Source organism: Mesoplodon densirostris, chromosome 11, assembly GCF_025265405.1.
Source record: "Mesoplodon densirostris isolate mMesDen1 chromosome 11, mMesDen1 primary haplotype, whole genome shotgun sequence".
Lineage (NCBI taxonomy): Eukaryota > Metazoa > Chordata > Mammalia > Artiodactyla > Ziphiidae > Mesoplodon > Mesoplodon densirostris.
This window is the reverse complement of record NC_082671.1, coordinates 69,028,879-69,055,887: the sequence shown is the minus strand read 5'-3', so window position 1 is coordinate 69,055,887 and position 27,009 is coordinate 69,028,879. Positions and strand designations below refer to the sequence as shown.

At 36.5% G+C, this 27,009-nt stretch overlaps 1 protein-coding gene across 1 annotated transcript in view; it reads right to left on the bottom strand.

The window, feature by feature from the left end:
- ENTHD1 (ENTH domain containing 1) overlaps positions 1-27,009 on the bottom strand; it is a 93,243-nt gene that overhangs the window by 42,283 nt on the left and 23,951 nt on the right. The window contains exons 3-4 of the mRNA XM_060113950.1: positions 24,330-24,448; positions 4,734-4,857 (exon numbers count right to left, since the gene is read on the bottom strand). Of these exons, the coding sequence (XP_059969933.1) occupies positions 4,734-4,857; positions 24,330-24,448 (243 nt within the window). The remainder of the gene's footprint in view (positions 1-4,733; positions 4,858-24,329; positions 24,449-27,009) is intronic.

Here is a 27,009-nt window from a genome sequence, read left to right as displayed (position 1 = left end):
AAAGGATTAAAGAACCAAAACAATTAAAATAAAATATGGGTAAATACATATTATGAACTTGGTGTAGGAAAAGTCTTCTTAAAAACACAAGAAACAAAAGCTCTGAAGGAAAAGAGTAATAAATGACTACACGAAATACAGAACTTCCATAAAGACACCAACAAAACAAAAAACTATAAAGAAAGTTTAGAGACAATTCACAGCCTGGAAGGTGATATTTGCAACATATGTAATAGAAAGGATTAGTAACATATATGTAAAAATGTTACAAAATCTATTTTTTTAAAGATTTTTTTTGATGTGGACCATTTTTAAAGTCTTTATTGAATTTGTTACAATATTGCTTCTGTTTTATGTTTTGGTTTTTTGGCCGCGAGGCATGTGGGATCCCAGCTCCCCGACCAGAGATTGAACCTGCACCCTCTGCATTGGAAGGCGAAGTCTCAACCACTGGACTGCCAGGCAAGTCCCTACAAAATCAATTTATATTAACAACAACACACAATCCAAAAGAAAAATAGGTTAAGGATATAAGCAGGTAATCCTGCTTATCCAATAGAAGAGGAAATAGAAATATATAACTAATATGTGGAAATGTGCAGATTATACCTACTATGCAATGCAACCTTTATCCAAGTGATAAAAATGTAAGACTTGAAAAATATCAAGTGCTGGTGAGGGTGTGAGTGACTAGGTACTCTTACATACTGCAAGCCAGTGTAAATTGGTATTGATATTTTGAGGGCTAATTGGCACTATTAACTAAAATGAAAATGGGAATACATTATGACCCAGGGATTCCATTCCATTCCAGGAATTTGCCCTCAAGAAACACTCACATATGTGCAGGAAGCTATTGACTGAAACATTATTTGTAATAGTGAAAAATATAAAACACGAAAATATCTATCAGCATGGAAATAAACTATAAAATCCAGGCAATGCAAGAGTTTAAGAAACACATAGTAAATCTCTAAATACTGACATACACTGAAGGATTGAGAAGTGATACTGCTTAGAAAAAGTTTCCAAAAAATACAGAGCAATGTTCTAAAACAAAGTCAATCTTACATACTTCTAAAGGTACATGTATGTATGTAAACACACAAAGAAAGGTCTAAAGAGTAACCAACCAAGTGAAAACAACAGTTAACTCTGGACAGGGGAGTGTGTTGGGTTAAGGGACAGTCAAGAGGGATTTTAGTTCTATCTACGATTTTATAAGTCAGAATATATTCACTTATTTACATAATTTTAAAATAAATAAAACTTATTAAATCATTATGATACAAAACTATAAATTCTATTTTTGGGGTATGGGCAAAGTCCTGTAGAAACACATTGAAAGGAGAAACTAGTTTAGTGTGCAGAAAGATTTTATAGCAATAGTGACATTTGAGCTGGGCCTTGCTGTTTGAATAGGATTTTGTTAAACATTCATTATTTGATGGAGAATTGTGGCAGACTGTATATTCCAAAGATGACCGTGCTAATACACATCCCATCCCATATGCTTTTCTTTCAATATGCCATTTACAGTTGTCCATGGAGGGGTAGGCATCTACATACCCTCCCTTTGAACTTTGGCAAGTCTTTCCTATTGCCCTGATAAACTGAATGGGGAGGAAGTTCACAGCATGACTTTGAGATTATTCAGCTCCTGCCTGGTCCTTTCTTTCACAGGATGGTCAACCTTGGAACCCAGCCACCATGCTATGAGGAAGCCCAAACTAACCCACGTGGAGAGACTACATAAAGAGGTTCATGTGGAGAGAAACTGAGGGCCCAGCTGACATAGCAAAGCATCAACTACCAGACACCTAAGTGAATGAGGCTTCAGATGATTCCTGTCCCCAGCATATGTGTTCTCGGGCTGAAGCCCAGACATAACGTCACACAACAGAGACAAGTCATCCCCACTGTGCCCTGTCCTAATTCTTGACCCAGAGAATCCATGAGCGGAATAAATGGTTATTTTGTGCCATAAAAGTTTTAGAGCAATGTGTTTCACAGCTGAAGTAACTGGAACAAAGACATTCTAAAGAGAAAGTAATAGAATGTCATAAAGTATTGTGAATACTGGCAGTATTGGGTAATGAGGCCAAAAAAGGCAGGCTGGGACCAGACTATGAAAAGTCTTATATGACAGTAAAAAAAATTAGACTTATGGGCAGTGGAGAATTGTTGAAAGTTTTTAAGCTGGAAAATGAAATGCTAAGATCTACATTTGCAAGATATCTCTGAGATCAGTGTGAAGGAAAGACTGGAAAAGAGAAAGACTCAAAAATAGGAAAACCTCCTCCAATTAAGATGAGTCCTAAACAAGTAAAATGGTGGAATCATCCCTCAAGTGACATGTTTTGTGACTTTCTTCCTCTTAAGGGTTGCCTCTGATGCTCATTTATACTCAAATTCACCTGTATTAAAATGCTGGCAGAGGGCTTCCCTGGTGGTGCAGTGGTTGAGAGTCTGCCTGCTGATGCAGGAGACATGGGTTCATGCCCCGGTCCGGGAAGATCCCACATGCCGCGGAGCGGCTGGGCCCGTGAGCCATGGCCGCTGAGCCTGCGCGTCCGCTCCGCAACAGGAGAGGCCACAACAGTGAGAGGCCCACGTACCGCAAAAAAAAAATAAATAAATAAATAAAAAATAAATGCTGGCAGAGAGAAACATGTAACACAAAAACCTGCACAAGGATATGTACAGCAGCTTTATTTATAATTGCCAAAACTTGGACACAACCAAGATGCTCTTCAGTAGGTGAATAGATAAATATTCTAGTATATCTTATTCAGCACTAAAAAGAAATGAGCTATTAAGCCATGAAAAGACAAGGAGGTACCTTAAATGCACATTACTAAGTGAAAGAAGCCAATCTGAAAAGGTTACATACTGCATGATTCTAACTATATGACTTTCTGGAAAAGGCAAAACTATGAAGACAGTTAAAATATCAGTGGTTTCCAGGGGCTAGAGGGGAGGGAGGAATGAATAGGCAGAACACAGAGGATTTTTAGGGCAGAGAAATACTCTGTACAATACTATAATGGTAGATACATGTCTTATATATTTGTCAAAACCCACAAAATGTACACCACTGAGAATGAACCACAGTGAAAAGTATGGTCTTTGGGTGATTAAAAAAAGTGTTAAAGTAGGTTCACTGATTGCAGCAAACGTACCACTCTGGTGCGGGATGCTGATAGTGGGGAAGCTGTGCTCGTTTGGGGACAAGGGTTATATGGGGAAATCTTGGTACCTTCCTTCAGTTTTGCTGTGAACCTAAAACTGCTCTAAAAAATATAGTCTGTTCAAAAATATTAGGGGGTGGAAATGTTAGGAGATATCAAAATACAAAAACATTTTCCTTACTGTTCTTCTTTCAAACTTCTGGATCTGGATCAGTTTACATAAAGTGTATTCTAAGAATACAAAGCAAGCTGTCTAAAAAATTCTAACCACTTACAGCCAATTATTCATGTGAATAATGCCAACCTTGTACTACAGATATCACCATAACCCACAATTCCTTGTTTTTGGGTCTATTAAAATATCCTCATCATTCTCACAACTGGCTTTATAAGAAAACTATATACATATGAACTTGTAATATAAACCTATACTAATAAACTTCAGTTTTAATATTTTGGATATCAGGTTGCTATATAAGGGGAAAATTGAGGTGCATGGTCCAAAGATGAGGGAGAAGATGTAACTCAGAACTTAAGGAGCCAACTCTGTGAAAAGGAAAAGGATGCCTGGCTAGATATAAAAGCAAAGATATACAAGGGAATAAAAGCTACTGAGAACGTTTTGTTCTCATCTTGGCAGATCTTTCATCCTATTTTCTGAGAAAATCAAGAGGAAGAATGTATTGAAAACTGAGAGTTCATGGAGGATAGACAGGATGGAGTGGCTCGACAGTGGATCAGTCAGATCTTGAGCAGCAGTAGAGCCCAGTTGGAATTTGATAGTGTAATTTACTGGAGGCCAGTTTTGGATAAATTTATACTGTGCCATTCTCTAATGTTAATTACTCAAGAGATGATTAACCAACTCGTGGTATACCATGCATCATGCTTTTTCATATTTTCATCTAATGCTTGCTTCTGAAAAATATCATAATTTAAACTCTTCATCAAAGAGAAGATTAATACAAACAAGAGAAGGAAGTAAAATGAATTTTTCTGCTTTAAAAATATTTATAAAAGATTTAAGGCTTGTAGTTAGTAATTTTTGAAATAAAACAATGAAAGAGAAAAAAACATTGAAACAAATGGTAAAATAAGGTTACAGGATCCTGTGTGGGTTGAATTTATCCATGCTAACCCTGTCCCTCATGACTAAAGTTAAATTAAAGCCACTGTGGCTATATATATATATATATATATATATATATATATATATATATATATATATTTTTTTTTTTTTTTTTTGCGTTACGCGGGCCTCTCACTGTTGTGGCCTCTCCCGCTGCGGAGCACAGGCTCCAGACGTGCAGGCTCAGCGGCCGTGGCTCACAGGCCCAGCCGCTCCGCAGCATGTGGGATCCTCCCAGACCGGGGCACGAACCCGTGACGCCTGCATCGGCAGGCGGACTCTCAACCACTGCGCCACCAGGGAAGCCCCACTGTGGCTATATTTAACAAAATAAAATCTGATGAAAAACAATTCCTGTCCAGTGTTTCTTATTCATGTTTCTGAGTAAAAATTTTATTCTTTACTTAATTTACCTGCATCCCAGAGGTTATAGACATCTGTTTGCCCTTCTGACGACCATGTAGTTGACGAGATAATGGAAGTAGGAACTGTTGGCAAAACTGGCTTTGGATCATCCTCATTAAATAACATCAGGTCCTTCTGGAAAACAAGAGAGCACATGAAAGTAGAAAAAAATTTAATCCCACTGCTTCAATATGCTACAACGAATGGACAATTTATGGAGATACAATGTGCCTCTATGTGCTAACATCATCATAAATACATTTTGACTGAAAGGACTTGCACGTAAGTTATCTACACGTGGGTGTCCACTTAGTGTTGGGTGGTATTCTGCCCTTAAGAATCCCCACTCCCCCCCAAAAAAAGAATCCCCACTCCCTTTGCAGCAACGTGGATGGACCTAGAGAATATTATGCTTAGTGAAATCACTTATATATGGAATCTAAAAAATAATGCAAATGAACGTATATTCAAAACAGAAACAGACATATATATAGAAAACAAACTAGTGGTTACCAAAGGGGAGAGGCAAGGGGGAGGGGCAAATTAGGGGTATGGGATTAAGAGATACAAACTACCATGTATAAAATAGATAAACAACAAGGATATATTGTATAGGACAGGGAATTATAGTCATTATCTTGTAATAACTTTTAATGGAGTGTATCTGTAAAAATACTGAATCACTATGCTGAACACCTGAAATTAACATAATATTGTAAATCAACTATACTTCAATTAAAATAAATAAATAATTAAAAACTATACCTTCCAAGTATAAAAAAAGATTCTCACTCCTTGCTAAAGACACCTAGTGCAGACAAGCAATGATTTTGTTTGGGGCATTAACTTTCCCTACCACTCCTTGAGCATCCTTAGAACATACTATCTCAGAGGCCAATTATTCTGTTTTATTGGTAATAACAAAGCTACCTGTGTGTATCTTTTATCCATAGTTGAAATTTTCAACTTTTTATCATGGAGTAAAAAGTAGACAATAATCCAATCATGTAGGTTAAACAACAATCAACTCACAGCCAGTCTTGTTTTATTTGTATCTTTACCACTCATGTGTTTTATTTTGAAGCAAATTTTAGATATATCACTTATTTCAACATGTATCTCTAAACAATAAGAACTCTTTAACAATAATAATTATTTTACACCTGTAAACTTTACAATAATTCCTTAATGTCATCAATTATAAACTGTTCAGATTTTCAATTTAACGTAAGTATCATAAATAGGTTTTTCTACAGCTAGTCTGGGAAAGGATCCAAACAAAGTCTACACAGTGGGATTGGCTGACCTGTCTTTCTTCCCCCATGAATGGGGGATAATTTTTTTTGCCGTATTTTATTGAGGTATAATTAACATATAGTAAAATGCAAAACCTTAAGTGTAAAGCTCAGTAACTTTTAGCATTATGTGTATATTTACATAACCACATTTCCTTGACTCCAGAAAGTTCCCTCAAGCTCCTTTCCAGTTGATACCATACCCCCGCCACCAGTAAACAGTATTCTACCTTCTGTCACCATCAATAAGTTTGCCTGTTTTTGAACTTCATATAAATGTAATCATACCCTATTTATTCTTTTGTATCTGATTCCCACTGCTTAACATAATATTTGTGAGATTCATCCATATTTTGTGTGTATCGGTAGTTTGTTTGTTTTTCTGTAAGAAGTATTCCATTGCATGAAAATATCTCAATTTGTTTATCCATTCTCCTGCATATGGACATTTGGGGTGTTTCCATATTTCAGCTATTATGAATAAAGCTACTATGAATATTCTTGCACCAATCTTTTTGTGTACAAATGCACTCATTACTCCTGGATATTTACACAGGAGTAGGATGGCTAGGTCATAGGATACGTTTATTTTTAACTTAATTAGAAACTGTCAAACCACTTTCCAAGTGATTTGCCACTTTTCATAATTCAGCTTTTATTCTGAAGTCATTGTAGATTCATATCCAGTTGTAAGAAATAATACAGAGAGATCCTGTGTATCCTTTATCCAGTCTCCCTTAAAGGCAACATCTTGCAAAATTATAGTATAATATCATATCTAGGATATTGACATTGATATGATCAAAATACAGAACATTTCTATCACCATAAGGCTCCTTCCTGATGCCTTTTTATTACCATGCTCTGCTCCCCACAACTACTAATTTATTCTTCATTTCTGTAATTTTGACATTTGAAGAACGTTACATAAATGGAATCATTCAGGATGTAACCTTTTGGGATTGGCTTTTTTCACCTGGCATAATTCCCCGAGATTTATCCAAGTTGTTGCATGTATCAGTACCTTGTTCCTTTTTTGTGGATGATTCTTTTTTTTTTTTTACATCTTTATTGGAGTATAATTGCTTTACAATGGTGTGTTAGTTTCTGTTTTATAACAAAGTGAATCAGTTATACATATACATATGTTCCCATCTCTCTTCCCTCTTGCATCTCCCTCCCTCCCACCCTCCCTATCCCACCCCTCTAGGTGATCACAAAGCACCGAGCTTGTTCCTTTTTATTGTCAAGTAGTATCCATGGTATAGATGTATCACAGTTTGTTTAACCTGTTATAGGCCATCTAGATTGTTTCCAGAATTGTGCTATAATAAAGCTGCTGTGAACACAGTGTACAGTGTATGAAAGTAAGTTTTCATATCTCTGAGATAAATGCCTAACAGTGAAACTGCTGGGTCTTATGGTAGCTACATATTTAGTTTTATAAGAAACTGTCAAACTGTTTTCCAGAGTAGCTGTACAATTTTACATTCCCACCAGTGATATATGAGTGATCCAGTATCTCTGCATGATCACCATTATTTGGTGTTGTCACTGTTTTTTATTTTAGCTATTTTGATATTTCATATTTCAAAATTATATATTCCTAAAGGCTAATGATGTTGACCTTTCCATCTGTTTATCTGTTACCTGTATTTGCTGAAATGACTGTTTATGTCATTTGCCCATTTCCTAATTGGATTGTTTGGTTTTTAACTGTTGGGTCTTGAGACTTCTTTATATACTCCAGATATTAGTTCTTTGCTGGTTATGTGGTTTGCAAATGTTTTCTCCAAGTTTGTGGTTTGCCTTTACATCCTCTTAACAGGGTCTTTCACAGAGCAAAAGTTTTCAAATTGTGATGAGGTCTGACATCATTTTTGTTTTCTTTTATGGATTGTGCTTTTGGCCAGCCCTAGACCCCAAGACTTTTCTCAAATATTTTTCTTAAAGTTTTATAGCTTTTCATTTTCCATTTAAATCTGTGATCCATTTGGAGTGAATTTCTGTATAAGGTTTAAGTTAAGGTTCATGGTTTTGCCTATGAATGTCCAGCTGCTCCAATATCATTTGATGAAAAAGTTATCGTTCTCCTTTGAATTTCTTTTGCACTTTGTCAAAAATCAGTTGGCTATATTTGTGTGGGTCTATTTCTTGGTTCTCCATTCTGTTCCACTGACCTAAGTGTCTATCAATACCACACTCCCTTGATTACAGTAGCTATGCAGTAGGCTTTAATATCAGGCAGAGTGATTACTCTCACTTTATTCTTTTTTTTTTTTTTCAAGATGGTTTAAGCTACTCTAGGGCCTGTGCCTTTACATATAAATTTTATTTATTTATTTATTTTTAAAAATCTTTTGGCCATGCTGTGCAGCATGTGGGATCTTTGTTCCCAACCAGGGATCAAACCCATGCCCCCTGCATTGGAAGCACAGAGTCTTAACCACTGGACCACCAGGGAAGTCCCTCCATATAAATTTTCGATTAAGCTTATTATCTATGTCTACAAAAACTTTGCTGAAATTTTAATAGGAAGTGCATCAAACCTATAGAGTAATTAGAGGCAGTTTTACTATGATATCTTTACTATGTGGAGTCTTCCAATCCATGAACATGGTAGGTGTTTAATTGGGTGGTTTTAATTTCTTTCATCAGTATTTTATAATTTTCAGTATACTGATCCTGTACAGGTTTTGTTATAATTATACCTAAGGATTTCATTCCAGGGAAGTGATTATAAATGGCATATGTCTTAATTTCAGTTACCACATGTTCACTGTTAGTATATAAAAATGCAATTGATTTATGTATGTTGATCTTATATCCTACAACCTTGTTGAATTCACTACTGGTTCTATGAGGTTTGTTGTATCATTTCCTTGAGATTTTCTATGCAAACAATCATGTCACCTGTAAATAAGGACAGTTTTATTTCTTCCTTTAAATTTTGCATGCTTTTCCTTTCTTTTTCTTCCCTTATTACAGTGGCTAGAACTTCCTATACTATGTTGAATAAGAGTCCTTGCCTTGTTCCTTATCTCAGAGGGAAAGCATTCACCCTTATTTATGATGCCAGTGTAACCAAAAGTGGGGTCCGGCTGCTGCTCAAAAGCCAATAAAGAGGCCATACTGGTGGAAAGGAAAGTTTGCTTTATTTCAGATGTCAAAAACTGGGGAGGGGAGGGCGGATGTCTGTCCAAAGGCCGACTGCCCCCCACTGACAATCAGTGAGCACGAGCTTTTATAGGCTTAGGGAGGGGGGTACATGCAGAAACAGCACAGTCAACTCTGAGAGTCATCTTGAAATTGGTCATTGGTGGTCTGATCAGCGTCATCTTGGTTGTTTTAAGTACAGTTTATCTTCAGTTCTAGGATCAGTTTGTTCCCATTTCCTTGGGGCCAATTCTCGGAGTTGTACCAGCTTATGTCATGGCTACAGTCTGGTCATCATGTAGTTAACCTCTTCCACCTGGTGGGGGTTTCAGTACCTATAAGACACCTCACAGGATATGGCTCAGAATATTATCTCTAGCCCTTGAGAAGGAGCTAAAGGTCCTTGACTATGCTCGATGACTAAACTATTATTATTTGGTCTTCTTTGACTGTTTTCCTTTGTTTCTGCATTTTCTCACTTCTCTGATTAAACTTATTCTTTGGCTAAAGCTTTTCCACAGACAAAAGGCAGGCTGAGGACATGGGGGGCACAGACCATAGGGTCCTGTTCCATTATACTAGCTGTAGGTTTTGTATAGATGATCTTTATCAATTTAAGGAAATTCCCTTCTATTTATAATTTGCCAGGAGTTTTTATCTTAAATGGGTGTTGAATTATGTCAAACGCTTTTCTGCATCATTTGACATAATCCTATGATTTTTTCTTGTTTAATCTGTAGATATGATGAACTACATTGACTGATTTTCAAATGTTGAACCAGCCTTCCATACCTAGATCAAATCCCACTTGGTCATGGTATATAATTCTTTTTATACATTGTTGGATTCAACTGGATAAGTCTTTTTGAGGATTTCTGTATAATTTCATGAGAGATAATAGTCTATATTTTCTTTTTTCATATTGTTGGTTTTTTTTAATTTTTATTTATTTATGGCTGTGTTGGGTCTTCGTTTCTGTGCGAGGGCTTTCTCTAGTTCTGGCAAGCGGAGGCCACTCTTCATCGCAGTGCGCGGGCCTCTCACTATCGCTGCCTCTCTTGTTGCAGAGCACAAGCTCCAGATGTGCAGGCTCAGTAGTTGTGGCTCACGGGCCTAGCTGCTCTGCGGCATATGGGACCTTCCCAGACCAGGGCTCGAACCTGTGTCCCCTGCATTGGCAGGCAGATTCTCAATCACTACGTCACCAGGGAAGCCCCTCATATTGTTTTTGTCTGGTGTTGGTATCAGGGTAATACTCGCCTCATAAAATGAATTAGGAAGGGTTCCCTCCTATTTTCTGGAAGACACTGTGTAAAACTCATGCTAATCCTTCTTTGACGGTTTGGTAGGGAATTCCCTGGCAGTTCAGTCGTTAGGACTCTGAGCTTCCACTGCAGGGGGCATGGGTTCAATCCCTGGTCAGGGAACTAAGATCCCACAAGCCTCACAGTGTGACCAAAAAAAAAAAAAAAAAGTTTGGTATAATTCTCCAGTAAAACCATCTGGGTCCAGAGATTTTTTTTTCAGGACACTTATAAATTCAATTTTTGTAACAGCTGCAGGTTGTGGTTCATCTTGTTTGAGTTTTAGTAGTTTGTACTTTCTTAGAAATTGTTCTATTTCTTCTAAGTTGTCAATTTTATGAGCATAAAATTGGTAGTAATACTTTATTGTCCTTTTATGGCTACAAGAACTGCAGTGATATCCCATTCCATCCTGATATTGGTGATTTGGATCTTTTTATCTTTGTCAGTGTTACTACAGGTTCATCAATTACATATTTTTCAGAGAACTGGCTTTCTGTATCATTCATTTTCTCTGTTAACAGCTTACCTGTTCTCAATTTCATTGATTTCTGCTCTTTACTATTTCCTCTCTTCTGTTTCCTATAGGTTTATTTTGCTTTTCTTAGATTTTCTGAAGAAGGAACTTAGATTATTGATTTTAGACCTTTTCTCTCTTTTTTAAAAATTATATTCCTCTTTTCTAATTTAAGCATTTAGGGCTATAAACTTCCTTCTCACCTCTACTTTAGCAGTGTCTCATATATTTTGATATGTTGTGTTGTCTTCTCATTTAGCTCTATGTATTTTAAAATTTCCTCTGAGCTTCCTCTTTGACCTTTGGATAATTTAGAAGTTTTTCAATTACCAAAAAATTTTAAGGTAAAATTCACCCAATTCAATTCCGATCTACTGGGTTCTGGCAATCTCTTCTCGCTTACATCCCTATCTTCTTTCTCTGATATTCAGAATCCCAGGTGTCAAGGACACCAAAGATGAAGCAAATAAAGTACCACATGATTATTATTTGATTCATGCCACATTATTCTCACATAATCTCAGATAAAAAGTACCAACATCTCAGAATAAAAATAACAACTGAATGAAAGGTAAATTTTATTTTACATTTTTAGGGATTATCTTCTTTAGTTCACTTTTGTCTTATAATTGTGCAAAATATTTCCAGGGTTCCAATGACAAATCTAAAAACAAGGTATAATCAAAGAAATATAGCTTCTATTTCCCCTCTCCACCTTATTCCTTCTGTCCCCTTATGAGCAACCTACCTTCCTTCCTTCTTGTCTTTTTTCTTTCTTTTTCTGTATTTCCTTCTTTTTTAATGTTATGGTTTATCTTTACATGTTACTTCTTTAATATAAACAAATGGAAAATCCAGGAATGGGGCCAAATATAAATGGGAATTTATTATGTGATTGAAGCCACAGTTCAAATCAATGGAGAAAAGACAGATTATTCAACAAATGATGTTGAGACAACTGATTATCATTTGTAAAAATAAAATTTTAAAAGTGGATCTCTAGGGACTTCCCTGGTGGCACAGTGGATAAGGCTACATGCTCCCAATGCAGGGGGCCTGGGTTTGATCCCTGGTCAGGGAACTAGATCCCACAGCCATGCCACAACTAACAGTTCACATGCCACACCTAAGGAGCCCACGTGCTGCAACTAAGACCCGGAGCAACCAAATGAATAATTTTTTTTAAGTGGATCTCTAACACTCTCCATCTATCAAAACAAATTCTTGATAGATAGCATTTAAATACATTTTTTAAAATTAAAGCATAAAAAGACTGGGATAGTTTCTTACAAAAATAAACATACTATTACCACACAGCTCAGCAATTGGGCTCCTTGGTATATACCCAAAGGAGTTAAAAATTTATGTCCACACAAAAACCTACACATCATTGTTTATAGTAGCTTTACTCATAATTGCCAAAGGTTGGAAGCAAGCAAGATGTCCTTCAGTAGGTGAATGGATTAATAAACTGTGGTATATCGAAACAATGGCATATTATTCAGCACTAAAAAGAAATGAGCTATCAAGTCATGAAAAGACATGGAGGAATCTTAAATGCATACTACTAAGTAAAAGAAGTCAATCTGAAAAGACTTCACACTGTATAATTCCAAGTATATGACTTCCTGGAAAAGGTAGTATTATGGAGAGTGTAAAAGAATAATTGGGGTTTCCCTGGTGGCGCAGTGGTTGAGAGTACGCCTGCCGATACAGGGGACACGGGTTCGTGCCCCGGTCCGGGAAGATCCCACGTACTGCGGAGCTGCTGGGCCCGTGAGCCATGGCCACTGAGCCTGCGTGTCCAGAGCCTGCGCTCCGCAACGGGAGAGGCCACAACAGTGAGAAGCCCGCGTACTGCAAAAAAAAAAAAAAAAAAAAAAGAATAATTGGTTGCCAGGGGCTAGTGGGGAGGAAGGAGTGAATAGGTGGAACACAGAGGGCTTTTAGTGCAATGAAACTATTCTCTATATTATAATGGCAGATACATAACATTATACATTTGTCAAAATCTTTATACAACACCAGGAGTGAACCCTAATGTAAACTATGGTCTTTGGGTGATATTGAAGTGTTAATTTAGGTTCACTGATGATAACAAATGTACCACTCTGATGAGGGATACTGATAGTGGGGTATGGGGTGGGGATGGGGGTATATAGGGAAATCTCTGTACCTTCCTCTCTATTTTGCTGAACCTAAAACTGATCTAAATAATAGTCTGTTAAAATAAAAAGCCAAGGTGACATTTTATAAAGTCTTACACTAGAGAAACTCTTTTTAGAAATGACTTAATATCTAGAAGCTGTTTTTAAAAAAGGCACATTTGACTACATTAAAATTAGATTTCTATAAGGCTGTGATATTGTGATCATAGTAAGAAATATATATTTGGTCTTTGTCCGTGGTTCCTGGCACAGAACTCCTAAAATGCTTATAATTTCATAAATGGTAAGAGTACTAGGAGCATCTTTTGTTCTAACATTTGGTCTTTGACCCTGGTTCCTGACACAGAGCTCTTAAGTCCCTTGGAATTTCCTGGGTGATAGGAGTGTCTTTTGTTCTAATGAGGTGACTCTTGGTGGGCTCCTGGACAGTTTCAAGACGGGGACTGGTCACAAGAAAGATCAAGCCATGATTAGAAACGTGAAACTTTCAGCCCCTAACCCTCAACCTCCAAGAAGGGAGAGGGGTTGGAGATTGAGTTAATGATCAATCATGCCTACCTGATGAAGCATCCATAAAAAATCCCCAGACTACAGGGTACAAAGAACTTCTGGGTTGGTGAACACATCTACATGCCAGGAGGTTGGTACACCCCAACTCCACAGGCACAGAAGTTCCTGAACTCAAAACCATTTCAGATGCATTTTTGGATCTCACCCTATGTATTTCTTCATCTGGCTGTTCATCTGTGTCCTTTATCATATCCTTTATTATATAATAAACCAGTAAATGTAAACGTTTCCCTGAGCACTGTAAGCTGTTCTAGCAAATGATCGAAACTAAGGAATGGGTCATTGGAACACCGATTTACAGTGGTCAGCCAGAAGTACAGGTGACAACCTGGGACTTGCAATTGGTATCTGAAACAGAGGCGGGGAGAGGGAAGTCTTGTGGACTGAGCCCTTAACCTGTGGGATCTGACACTGTCTCCAGGTAGACAGTGTCAAAAATAAATTAAATTGTAGGACACCCAGCTGGTGTCAGAAAATTGCTTGAGGTGTGGAAAACCCATATCTCTGGTGTTAGAAGTGAAATGTGGTAGCAGTATGACAGTAAAGAAGAAACACAGGAGGAATAATGTGTTTTTCCTTTACAAAGGCAAAAAAAAAAAAAGCCCATAAATAAAGTGAAAAATCAAATGAAAAACTAAAAATGAATAGATAAAGGATGAGATAATAGGCTAAATATTTAACAAATAGCTCTAGAAACTGATAAAGAAAAAGGTGAGAAACCAAACGGAAAAATGAACAAAGGACACAAATAGAGTTAACAAATAAAAAGAAACCCAAATGCCCAATAAACACATGAAAAGTAGTTCAATCTTATATATAATAAAGATAAAACAAATTAAAACAAAATTTTTCTACCTCAGACTGACAAAGAGGTAAAACTTTGATAATACTCAGTATTTGCAAAGATGAGGGGATACACATTTGGTGAATATAAATTGTACAACTTTTGGGAGGACAATTTGGCAGTACTTTTCAAAACTAAAGATAAACATGACCTTTCAGCAATTCCATTTCTGGGACAGCATCATAAAAACGTATGTATAAGGTTGTTATTGCAACATTGCTTTTAAGAGATAAAAACATAAAAAATCCCAAGATGATTACCAACAGGGATTGGTTAAAAAAATTAAGATTCATTTATACATCAAGAATACAGCACAAGATAAATAAGTACTAGGGATGTAATGTATAACATGATAAATATAATTAACACTGCTGTATATTATATATGAAAGTTGTTAAGAAAGTAAATCCTAAGAATTCTCATCACAAGGAAAAACAATTTTTTCTTTTTCTTTTATTTTGTGTCTATGTGAAATGGTGGATGTTTACTAAACTTAATTGTGGTAATCATTTCATAATGTAAAAAAAAAGAAAAGAAAAAAAAATTCTTGGCAGCTATGCATTCTATTTGAAGTTGTGATAAGAACTAATTTTTATGTTTACTGCTGATAAAGAGATTTTTTTTAATGTCCATTTTTTGATGCTGCATTGGAAATCCCTTACAATTTTAAAGGAAAACCACATACCCTTGACATCTTGGCCTCTGTCTCTGCAAGTTCTCTACCTCCAGGCCTTAAAGCAGCAAGGGTAGTACCCTCACTGTCCAACAGAGTTTTCTTCAATACTAGAAATGTTCTAGTCTGCACCATCCAACATGGTAGCCTCCAGCCACATGTGACTGTTGAGCATTTGAAACGTGGCTAGTGTGCTTGAGAAACTAAAGTTTTCATTTCATCTTATTAATTTAAATTTAAATAGTCACATGTGTCTAGTAGCTACCTTAGGAAAGGTGTAATATTTGTGAACAGAAGGTTGATTATTGAGACTTCTATTAAGTGTGTGAGTTAGTCCCCTGTTCTTTCTCTCCTTGTGTTTAAATCTTTTTTGAAAAATTAATAATAATGGTGATAATGAAAAAAGAATACAGCACATCTATATGTACTAATAAAGAAATATGTCCATAATATATAGTTTAGTGAAAAAAGCGTATTTGGGAACAATTTGCATTGAATGATTGCATTTATTATAGAGAAAGATGAAGATATATTATTTAGTTAAAAGCATGTATATCTTGAATGAATGAGCAGTATATCTTGAATGAATCCATTTAGGTAAAAAATGTATGGACACAGAAAATCTCCCCCCCCAAAATTCATAAAAAATTTTGTAATAATTGCCTCTGAGGAAGGGAACTGAAAGAGTATAGAGAAGTAAGAAGAAACTTTGTTTTTCACTCTTCACCCTTTTATATTGTTTAAACTTTTTTCAACAAGTACTTTCTAACTTAAAAAGAATAAAAGCCCAAACATGAAAATAAAGGACTTTTAAGCACAAAACAATGATGCAGAAAAGAGGTAAAAGGACAGTGAATTAACATAATTAGAATAAGTATAATTTCCATTTCTCTAACAGCTTTGATGAGTTCAAATTTTTGCAAATATAATAAATGATATGCTAATAGATCCAAGGATAAAAGCTGTTTACTCTTCACCTAACAAATAATAAACAGAGGCAGTAAGACGTAAACAGTTATCTTCTGTCACTAGCGATTTAGTAACGCACAACTACACTGAAGGCTTTGGTCAGACTTACTTTTGTGTGAACCAATTTATAGCATCCCTAACTGTTGCTATGGAAACAACTGAGACCAAAAAAATCATAACCTCATCGTTGAATCTCCTCAAGCAAGAAAAGAGGAAGGTCTTTTGAGCTGGTGAAAAGCTACAAATAGTCTTATTAATTAGCAAATTTAATAATAAAAATTCTGGACAGTACACAGAGAGAAAACTCATCCAAGTGTCATAAATTTAAAGGCTTTCCTTAGTTTTGACTGTATCAGAGGCAAGTACTATTCTGCTTTTGAAAGCCCTATTCTGTTAAGAATTTTATTTACTGCTTTTAGATCATGTTCACATTTGTAGAAAAAGAATAGTTAAAGAAGTTTCCATTTAAAGTTTTTAAAAGATTTTTTAAGCACTCCTCATTTTGCCTAAGCAATCAACGATATCATTTCTTTCTCATTCTGTATTAAAAACATGAGAATTTTAATGTAGATGCAGTACATTTGGCAACAACAATTAGATTTACTATTCAACTTGGTAGGTTTTGTCTTCTGCTACAAAAGCAGATTACTGAAGAGGACATATTAGATTGCATCAAATGTTCATGACAGTAATAACAGTAATGCTTGTCAGTAGGATGATGGAATAGTGTCCTGATATAGTAATGCTTTGAAAAAGGAAAATCTAGCTTTAAACTTCTTTTGAGATAAGGGTACCATTTTCTGCTCACAGATAGAAGATGTGAAATGATGTAAGTCAATTACGGTGGGTTCTTCTAAAGTAAGAAAAAACAATAATAATGAGAATTTAAAGACTGATTAAAAAAAAAACCACTAGGTGATTTTTTTTTTTTTTTTCCTGCGGTACGCGGGCCTCTCACTGTTGTGGCCTCTCCCGTTGCAGAGCACAGGCTCTGGACGCGCAGGCTCAGCGGCCATGGCTCACGGGCCCAGCTGCTCCGCGGCATGTGGGATCTTCCCGGACCGGGGCACGAACCCGTGTCCCCTGCATCGGCAGGTGGACTCTCAACCACTGCGCCACCAGGGAAGCACCCACTAGGTGATATTTTATGTCTTTGTTACCCTCTAAAGCATATAAGATTATTCAAGTCTATTCTCTTCTTTAAAAGCCATCAGGAGCAAATAAACTGATTACAGATTTTAAAATCATTTTGACTTAATGTCATACCTTTGAAAATAACCTATATATTTTCAATCTGTGGACTATTATGCAATTAAGAAACAGTGAAATTTTAATTTTATGTACTTTTCTGAGCTGTTAGAAAATCTTGTAAATCCAATACCTAGTTGGTTGGGGCAAAGGGCCGGGAACAGAAGGCCAAGAAATAATTTCAACCCTCCCTCATAGGAACTGTGGCAGAACACTAAACAAAGCATTCTGAGCAGGAGGCCAAACAAGCCTGTATCACAGGAAAAGAGGGGAAGGGAGCTAACACTGAGTGTCTACTCATTCATTCATTTCACTTTTCTTTAACAAGAGTTTGGCAACTGAACATTCAATAATGAATAAGACTAGAAGGGTCTCTAAAGAGCCTGAAAAGGAGCTTTCCTTTTAGTAGGAGAAACACACATAAAACAGAAGAATGAATCAATGAGATAATTTCATACAGTCTTGAGTGGAACAGGTTTCTAGTCAAGATGGTTCTATGTGTTCATATTTCAGGGATGTGTGTTCTCCAAACACATAGTAATGAAAGAGAAAATACAAAGGTGAGAATTAAAGGTACAGTCATGTTAAAAGACAAGATGAACATCTTCATGGATGAGAGCACGAACACAAAGCACATGATGGTAAGGAGGTTGAAGCTGTGGACCTTTGGGACTTTGGGTCCAGAAAAAGGTAGAGAAAACCAGGAGCTCAATTCCACAGTGGTAAACACAGATTTACCACTGTGGTGTGCTAGTTTCTGTTAGTTTCTGACCATCCAAGATAGGAGTGCTGAATATGGGCTCACTGCTTGAAACTATGCCAGGCATTGAGCTTCACTACTTACAAAGGAAGCTGAAATAACCTGGCATCAGTCACAGCGCGGGACTATGGCTTCTAAAAGTAGTCTACAAGCAGGTGAGAAGACACAAACTAAACTTCACTAGCAACTGAGCCACAGCATCCTGTGGTCTGGGGACCGGATCTGCAATATCTCTGACATGAGCAAAAGAAAGGAGCCTCAAGCTGCCCGGGTAGGTTCTAAATGTGCTACGTAGTCCCAGGTGTCAGGAGGAGGCAAATGAAAAACTGTCAGGCAGGAAAGGTTAAGGACACTCAGAGAAAAAGAAAGGTAAAAAACTTGAGCCACTCAAGGAGAGCTTACAAACCAGTTTTCCAAAACACAGAAAGAAAACTGCACCCACTCCTGACAAAATGAAACTAAGAAATCTAAAAAGCATACAAAACTAAGTATATTTAGTTCTCAAAAAGAAAATGGAAAGGATAGCATTAATTTAAAGAAATAAAAAAAACAAGAAGCCAAAACAGGCAGAGATGAAATAAGTACAAATGAATATCCTGTAAAAAAGCAACGCAATAGCTATCAAAATAAAACACTTAATGGGCAGGGAAAATTCTAGAGTGGACAGAGGTGAAAGGAGAAGAAAATGAACTGGAAGATGGTTCTGATTAATTACCTAAAATACAGCATGGAGACATAATGAAACAAAAAACTACTTTTTTTTAAAGTTTTTTTTTTTAACATCTTTATTGGAGTATAATTGCTTTACAATGGTGTGTTAGTTTCTGCTTTATAACAAAGTGAATCAGCTATACACATACATGTATCCCCATATCTCTTCCCTCTTGCGTCTCCCTCCCTCCCACCCTCCCTATCCCACCCCTCTAGGTGGTCACAAAGCACTGAGCTGATCTCCCTGTGCTGTGTGGCAGCTTCCCACTAGCTATCAGTTTTACGTTTGGTAGTGTATATATATGTCCATGCCACTCTCTCACTTTGCCCCAGCTTACCCTTCCCCCTCCCCATATCCTCGAGTCCATTCTCTAGTAGGTCTGCATCTTTATTCCTGTCCTGCCCCTAGGTTCTTCATGACCATTTTTCTTTTTTATTTTTTTTACAAAAATCTACTTTTAAAAGCAGTTGTTGGGGACAGACGGTTACTAGACTTAACACGGTGACTATTTCATAATGTATGCAAATGTCAAATCACTATGTAGTATAGCTGAAACTAATGTAATATTGCACATTAACTATATTTCAATAAAAATTTTAATAAAATAAAGCAGTTGAAAGACATAGAAAATGAGAGATTAAGTGGCCCAATATATACCTAAAAGAAATTAAGCAGAAAAAAAATATCAAGGAAATAGAGAAAAATATATTATTTGAGGAGCTATACATGCCAGAATTAAAGATGTGTGTTCTTATGTGAAAGTACAAATAGGAGTAAGTAGGTGCATGCCTGGGAAGGTCAGAGGACACTGAAGAACAGAGCAGGTTCCAGTTCTGATTCAGTGGCCCCCTCCCTCAGGATCAAGCTTGGAGATACTATAAAGGGACGACATCAAAATGAGAAGAATTTTTTGTTCTAATTCTGTGAAAAATGCCATTGGTAATTTCATAAGGATTGCACTGAATCTGTAGATTGCTTTGGGTAGTATAGTCATTTTCACAATATTGATTTTTCCAATCCAAGAACATGGTATATCTCTCCATCTGTTTGTGTCATCTTTTATTTCTTTCATCAGTATCTTATAGTTTTCTGAGTATAGGTCTTTTGCCTCCTTAGGTAGGTTTATTCCTAGGTATATGGGAGGAAGATCTAAATAGACATTTCTCCAAAGAAGACATACAGATGGTTAAAAAGCACATGAAAAGATGCTCAACATCACTAATTATTAGAGAAATGCAAATCAAAACTACAATGAAGTATCACCTCACACTGGTCAGAATGACAATCATCAAAAATCTACAAACAGGGCCTCCCTGGTGGCGCAAGTGGTTGAGAGTCCGCCTGCTGATGCAGGGGATACGGGTTCGTGCCCCGGTCTGGGAGGATCCCATATGCCGCGGAGCGGCTGGGCCCGTGAGCCATGGCCGCTGAGCCTGCGCGTCTGGAGCCTGCGCGTCCGGAGCCTGTGCTCCGCAACGGGGGAGGCCACAACAGTGAGAGGCCCGCATACCGCAAAAAAAAAAAAAAAAAAAAAAAAAAAAAATCTACAAACAATAAATGCTGGAGAGGGTGTGGAGAAAAGGGAACCCTCCTACGCTACAGTGTACTCCTACACTGGTACAGTAACCAGGAGTGTCCTTAGAAAACTAAAACTAAAAACATATGATCTTGAAATCCCACTCCTGGGCATTTATCCAGAGAAAACCATAATTTGAAAAGATACATGTACCCCAATGTTCACTGCAGCACTATTTACAATAGCCAGGACATGGAAGCAACCTAAATGTCCATCAACAGCGGAATGGATAAAGAAGATGTCGTACATACATACATACAGTACAATGGAATATTACTCAGCCATAAAAAAGAACAAAATAATGCCATTTGCAGCAACATGGATGGACCTAAAGATTGTCATACTAAGTGACGTCAGACAGAGGAAGGCAAATATCATATGATATCGCTTATATGTGGAATCTAAAAAAAAGGCTACAAATGAACTTATCTACAAAACAGAAATAGAGTTACAGATGTAGAAAATAAACTTATGGTTAACTGGGGAGGAAGGGGGGAAGGGTAAATCGGAAGACTGGGATTGACACACACACACACACACACACACACACTACTATATATAAAATAGATAATGAATAAGGACCTACTGTACAGCACAGGGAGCTCTACTCAATACTCTGTAATGGCCTATATGGGAAAAGAATCTTAAAAAAGAGTTGGATACATGTACATGTATAACAGATTCACTTTGCTGTACACCTGAAACTAATACAACATTGTAAATCAACTATAACCCAGTAAAATTTTTTTTTTAAATGAGAAGAAAACCATGAGGGGCCGCAGGGGAGATGGCGTGGCTATTCTGAACTGGTATGTTTGTGTGTGAGGGGGGTGAGGGTGTCTAGTTGGCTTTAGCCTGGGGCAGAAGGTGGCCTGTGTAATGGTTGAATAAAATAAGGAAGGAGTTGGTGGAATTACTGCCCACTCACTGCCTTGGAACCTGCCTGCGCACCTGTTGTGAGTCAGAGAGCTAAACTTGGGAGGGGGTGCTTCTGGCGAGTGCAGAAGCCCTGAGGAGGTAAGAACACTCAGTGGGGACTGACTAGGTAGGCTTGAGAAGAGGCTTCTTCACACTTCCTTTTCCAATCCCCCAGGGCAGGTGGTTTACAATTTAAGGAGTGTCTCCCTCTAAAGCTGCTTCTTCTTGGGGTGCTAAGGATAAAGATTTAATGTGAGGCATTGATCCCCAGAGTGAGGAATGATTAACTCTGGTATTCTTGGAGGGAGAGGGGAGGGGAGAGAGGTGCTCTCCACTGTAGAGTCCACTTCCCCTACATTCCACTTAAGCTGATAGGGCTGACACAGACTAAGGTCCGACCGCTAGCAATCCTAGACAGAGCAGCCATAACCCCGAGGGGTAACCAGTCATTTGGGGATCAAAACTATTTAAAAAAACCTGAATTACAGGTTTTTTCAGAAGCACAGATATTAGAAAAGATGGACCAAGAATTTAAAATAAACTTAATATACATACTAAAATAAATAAGGAAAGGGATAAGCAATATGAAACAGGAAAAAAACACAATGAAAAGAATGAAATAGAAATATTAAATATCAAATGTAAAAACAGAATGTTGAAATAGAGAACACAGATGGGATAAACAGTGGAATGAACATAGCTGAGAACAAATTATTAAACTGGAAGATCAGAAAGAGAATTACTAATATCCAGATAAGAAGAGCCCAGATAAGAAAGAGAGAAAATAAAAATAAAGTAAGAAATATTTGAACCAGAGATAACTGTCTCAGAATTAAATAAAGATGAAAGACCTCCCACTGGAAAGTCTCATTGGGTGACAAAGAAGAGAGAGAAGGAAAATCACACTTAAGCATATTAGAGTAAAATTTAAGTCTTTTCAACAATGGTGTTGAAACAATTGGATATCTGTAGGGAAAAGAAATTTTTTTTTTAAACCTCAACCTATACTTCACATCTTATACAAAAATTAAATCAAAATAAATCAGACACCTAAATGTAAAGCATGATACTATAAAGCTTTTAGGAGAAAATCTACACAACCTTGGGTTAGACAAAGAGTTCTTAGATATAACACCAAAAGCACGATCCACAAAACAAAAAATTGATAAACTGGACTTCACCAAAATTTAAAACTGTTGCTCTGTTAAGATACTGTTAAAAAGAAAAGACAAGCCACAGACTGGAAGAAAATATATGCAGGTCACCTCTCTGACAAAGGACTTGAATCCAGAATAAATGAAGAATTCCCAAAACTCAATGGTAAAAAACAACCTAATTAGAAAATGGTCAAAAAATATGAATATATATATTTAACCAAAGAGAAGTTATGATGGCACAAATAAGCACATAAAAAGATGTTCAATATCATTAGCCATTTGGGAAACACAAATTAAAACCACAATGAGATCTCACCAGAAACCTAGTAGAATAACTAAAATAAAAATAGTGGTAATACCAAAAGTGGGTGAGGATGCAGAGAAACTGGATCTCTCATACACTGCTGGTGGATGTAAGATGGTACAGCCACACTGGAAAACCGTTTGACAGTTTCTTAAAAAACTTAGTATGCACTTACCATGCAATCCAGCAAGCGCACTCTTGGACATTTATCCCAGATATATGAAAACTTCACATACAAAAACCTGTACACAGATGTTCACAGCAGCTTTATTCATAAACAGCCCCAAACTGGAAACACTCAACCAACCTTCAGTGGGTGAATGGTTGAATAAACTCTGGTACATCTATACTATGGGATGCTACTTAACAATAAAAAGGCATGAATTACTATTCATGCAACAACCTGAGTGGATCTCAAGAGCATTACGCTGAGTGAAAAAAAAAAATTTATCTCAAAAAGTTACGTATAGTCTGAGTCCATTTACACAACATTCTAGAAATAACAAAACAATAGAGATGGAGAAAAGATTAGTGGTTGCCCATATATGGGGTTGGGAGGAGTGGGATGGGGTGAATAGCATGAAGAACTTCTTTTGTGGTGACAGAACAGTTCTGTATCTTGATTTTGGTGCTGGTTTATAGGAATCTATACTTAGGATGAAATTACATAGAACCCACACACATACACACACAATGCAGGTTAAAAAATGAATACGAATTGAAAATTTGAAAACTGAATAAGGTCTGTAGTCTAGTTAGCATAACATGCCAACGTTTATTTCCTGATTTTGATATTGTACTACAGCTATATAGAAGTCAACACAGGGGAAAGCTGGGTGAAGGGTACATGGGACTCTGTACTGTTTCTGCAACATCCTGTAAGTCTATAATTATTTTGCAGTAAAAACCTTTTTTAAATGCATAGAGAAAGATGGACTGTTCAAAAAATTAAATATTGCTTATCCACAGGGGGACAAATAAGATAAGACCCCTATCTTACACTATATAGTAAAATTCTAGAGGGCATAAAATTTGAACATTGGAAGAAAAAATAAGACACCTTTATTATATTAGGATTAAAAAAAAGAATTTCTTAAATAAGATTTTAAAAAGCATGAACTATAAAGGAAAACTTTAATTTAACCTTATTCTTATTTAAAATTCTGTATAACAGAAGACATCAAAAACAAAGTTAAAAGACAAGCACAGTTTCTTTTAGAACACACGAAGCTGGAAAAAGCAAGAAAACAAATTCTCCCATAGGGCCTCCAGAAAGGAATACAGCCCTGCAGACACCTTGATTCCGGGACAGTGAGACCTGGGTCAGACTTCTAACACATAGAACTCTAAAATACTACATTTGTGTTGATTTAAGGCACTAAGTTTGTGGTAATTTGTTAGAGCAGCAATAGGAAACTACTATAATGACTTACCTCTGTTGATTTCCAAGCATTAATCTTGAGGGGTAGTGTTTCCTGAGACAACACAGTTCTGTTAGGCAACTGAATGTCTTGACACTGCTCTTGCTTCAATCTGGCCTTGGAAGTGTTTTCTGTCAACAACATAAAGCTAAGATTTTACTTTGACAGAAAATGGTAATGTTTTCACATTAGCTCACAATTTTTAAGTTAATCACTTCTGAAGATCCATTTTGTCTACAAAATATACATCATGTGCCAATGGTTACCTATGAATATTAATCATTTAATATATCCCTTTATCATAATTGACAAGTTCAGACAGATTTTAAAAATACAAATTCAATTCTAGCCCTTTCTCCCATCAATGATTCAATTTTAAGTTTTATTATTTGAAACATTTTTAAAAATAAAGTATAATATAGTGTAGAAAATAGAGTTTGAAAATGAAAATTACTCAAATGAAATTTTAGCAAAGCAGGAATGACAATTATAATTATTCTAATAATATTTAAAAGAACTTTATTACTGCAGTGTGAATTTCATGTGTTCTAGGCAAAATTAGTCAGAAATGTATAGATTATTTTATAAAAAGAAACTTTTAAACAAAATTTTAAAATTTAAACAAAAAAGAAACGCCAATGAAGATAAGCTGATATATCTGTTTATATATTTTTGCTGAATTAATGTTTTTGTAGTCTTAATATCACTTTCCTTCCTATGTTAATTACTATGTAAACAAAAGTATTAGCAGCAACTATAGTTCAGCATATTATTGGGGACCACAAAAAGCATAAGAAATCTATCTTCAAACTGGTATATGCACACCTCTGGGGGTACTTGAAGACTTCCCAAGTCTAAGTACATAGATAGCTTTATGGGCATAGATAGCTTTAAAGGACTCAATTTCCAGATGCACAAGTTCTGTATATATTCTTACCAAAAACTGATCTGCCTGAGAATGTAACTGTGTAGAAGCATCTGGCTGGTTCTTTCCCCTTTCCCTTTCATAATCAATTTTCTCCCACTTTACAAAGAAAGACATTTTCTTTACCCATATTATTATGGTGCATCTTCCCTTAAGATACAAGCATAATTGTCTCTAAGGCACCAAACAATAGTAAAAAAGACTGGTATAGGGAAGCTTCCTTTAATCAAGGCATGAAAAACCCAAAGTAGAGCTTCAAAGTTTGGCCTGTCTTATATATATTTCTTTTAATCGCAAAGCATGGCACAAGCAACAGTTCTTTTGGTCCACACCAGGATGTGTGGTACTCAGATATATCACAGTGTGGAGGAGCAGGACAGTTGATAAGTTTCATCTAATGTCCTTGTGCTTTCCATCCCTCGGTACTGTCGAAGAATGCATCATTCCTGAGGAAGAGTCCCATGACAGAAGAGCAGAGAAAGCATCAGAGGCAGGGGCACCTTATTTCACCAACGCAACATACTTAGGGCAAGTCTTCATGCCTTAGCTATTTATCTTAAGAAAACTGAGGAGTGTGAATACAACCAGAGTGATGTCTGGTTACATGTTTATTTAAATAAAGTTAGATGTTTTCTGAAAGAAACTTTAAATCTGATTCTACTGGTTGTTTTCACAACGAGGGCCGACTTTGACAACTAGGTAAATATGGTGAATATTCTCCAATAATTGAATGAAACAAATCTGCAGTTCTGAAGACTTGATGAAAATTCATTTAAAGCATATGACACAATAAAATCATTTTCTCAAAAGATTTTGTATTGACGGGTACACTGCAATTAGTGTTTTTATTTCTCCCACACATTCTGAATATATTGGGCTAAATTAAAATGTAACCAGAATAATTAATAGTCATTTGATAAATTTTAGCAAAAGGTTTTTGGTATTATTTCCAGAAATCGAGAACATAAATTGCTCCCAATGACTGTTTAACAAATCTTTTTCTAAGTGGGGTGTTTCCAATCCTTTGCTTTCAACAACATTAAAGAAAGATCTAATCAAGTTAACAGTTGACAAGAGATGAAAAACATTTTTATAATAAATCACTATATAATTTTTGGCATATTATTTGGAAAGAATTCATAAAATTGATTGACATTGCTATAATAAAACACCTTCTATTCCCCACCCAATTTTAGGTGAACAAATCTTCTCAGCATTTACATCTCTAAAAATGTAAAACAGAAACAGAATTTATGCTGAACCCTGTTTATTTCAAGCAATAAGTAATATTTACATATGGGTAAATGAACAGTTCCATGTAGCTCATAAAAAATGTCTTTCCAATAAAATTTTATTCTTTATGTTTAATAAGTACTTAACCACATTTATGTGGTTGTTTCTTTTTTTTTAAATTAATTAATTAATTTATTTTTGGCTGCATTGGGTCTTCGTTGCTGCACACGGGCTTTCTTTAGTTGCGTCAAGCCGGGGCTACTCTTCGTTGCGGTGCATGGGCATCTCATCGCGGTGGCTTCTCTTGTTGCGGAGCACAGGCTCTAGGCGAGCAGGCTTCAATAGTTGTGGCACGTGGGCTCAGTAGTTGTGGCACGCAGGCTCTAGAGCTCAGGCCCAGTAGTTGTGGCGCACGGGCTTAGTTGCTCCGTGGCATGTGGGATCTTCCCGGACCAGGGCTCGAACCCATATCCCCTGCATTGGCAGGCGTATTCTTAACCACTGCACCACAAGGGAAGCCCCCATTTATGTGGT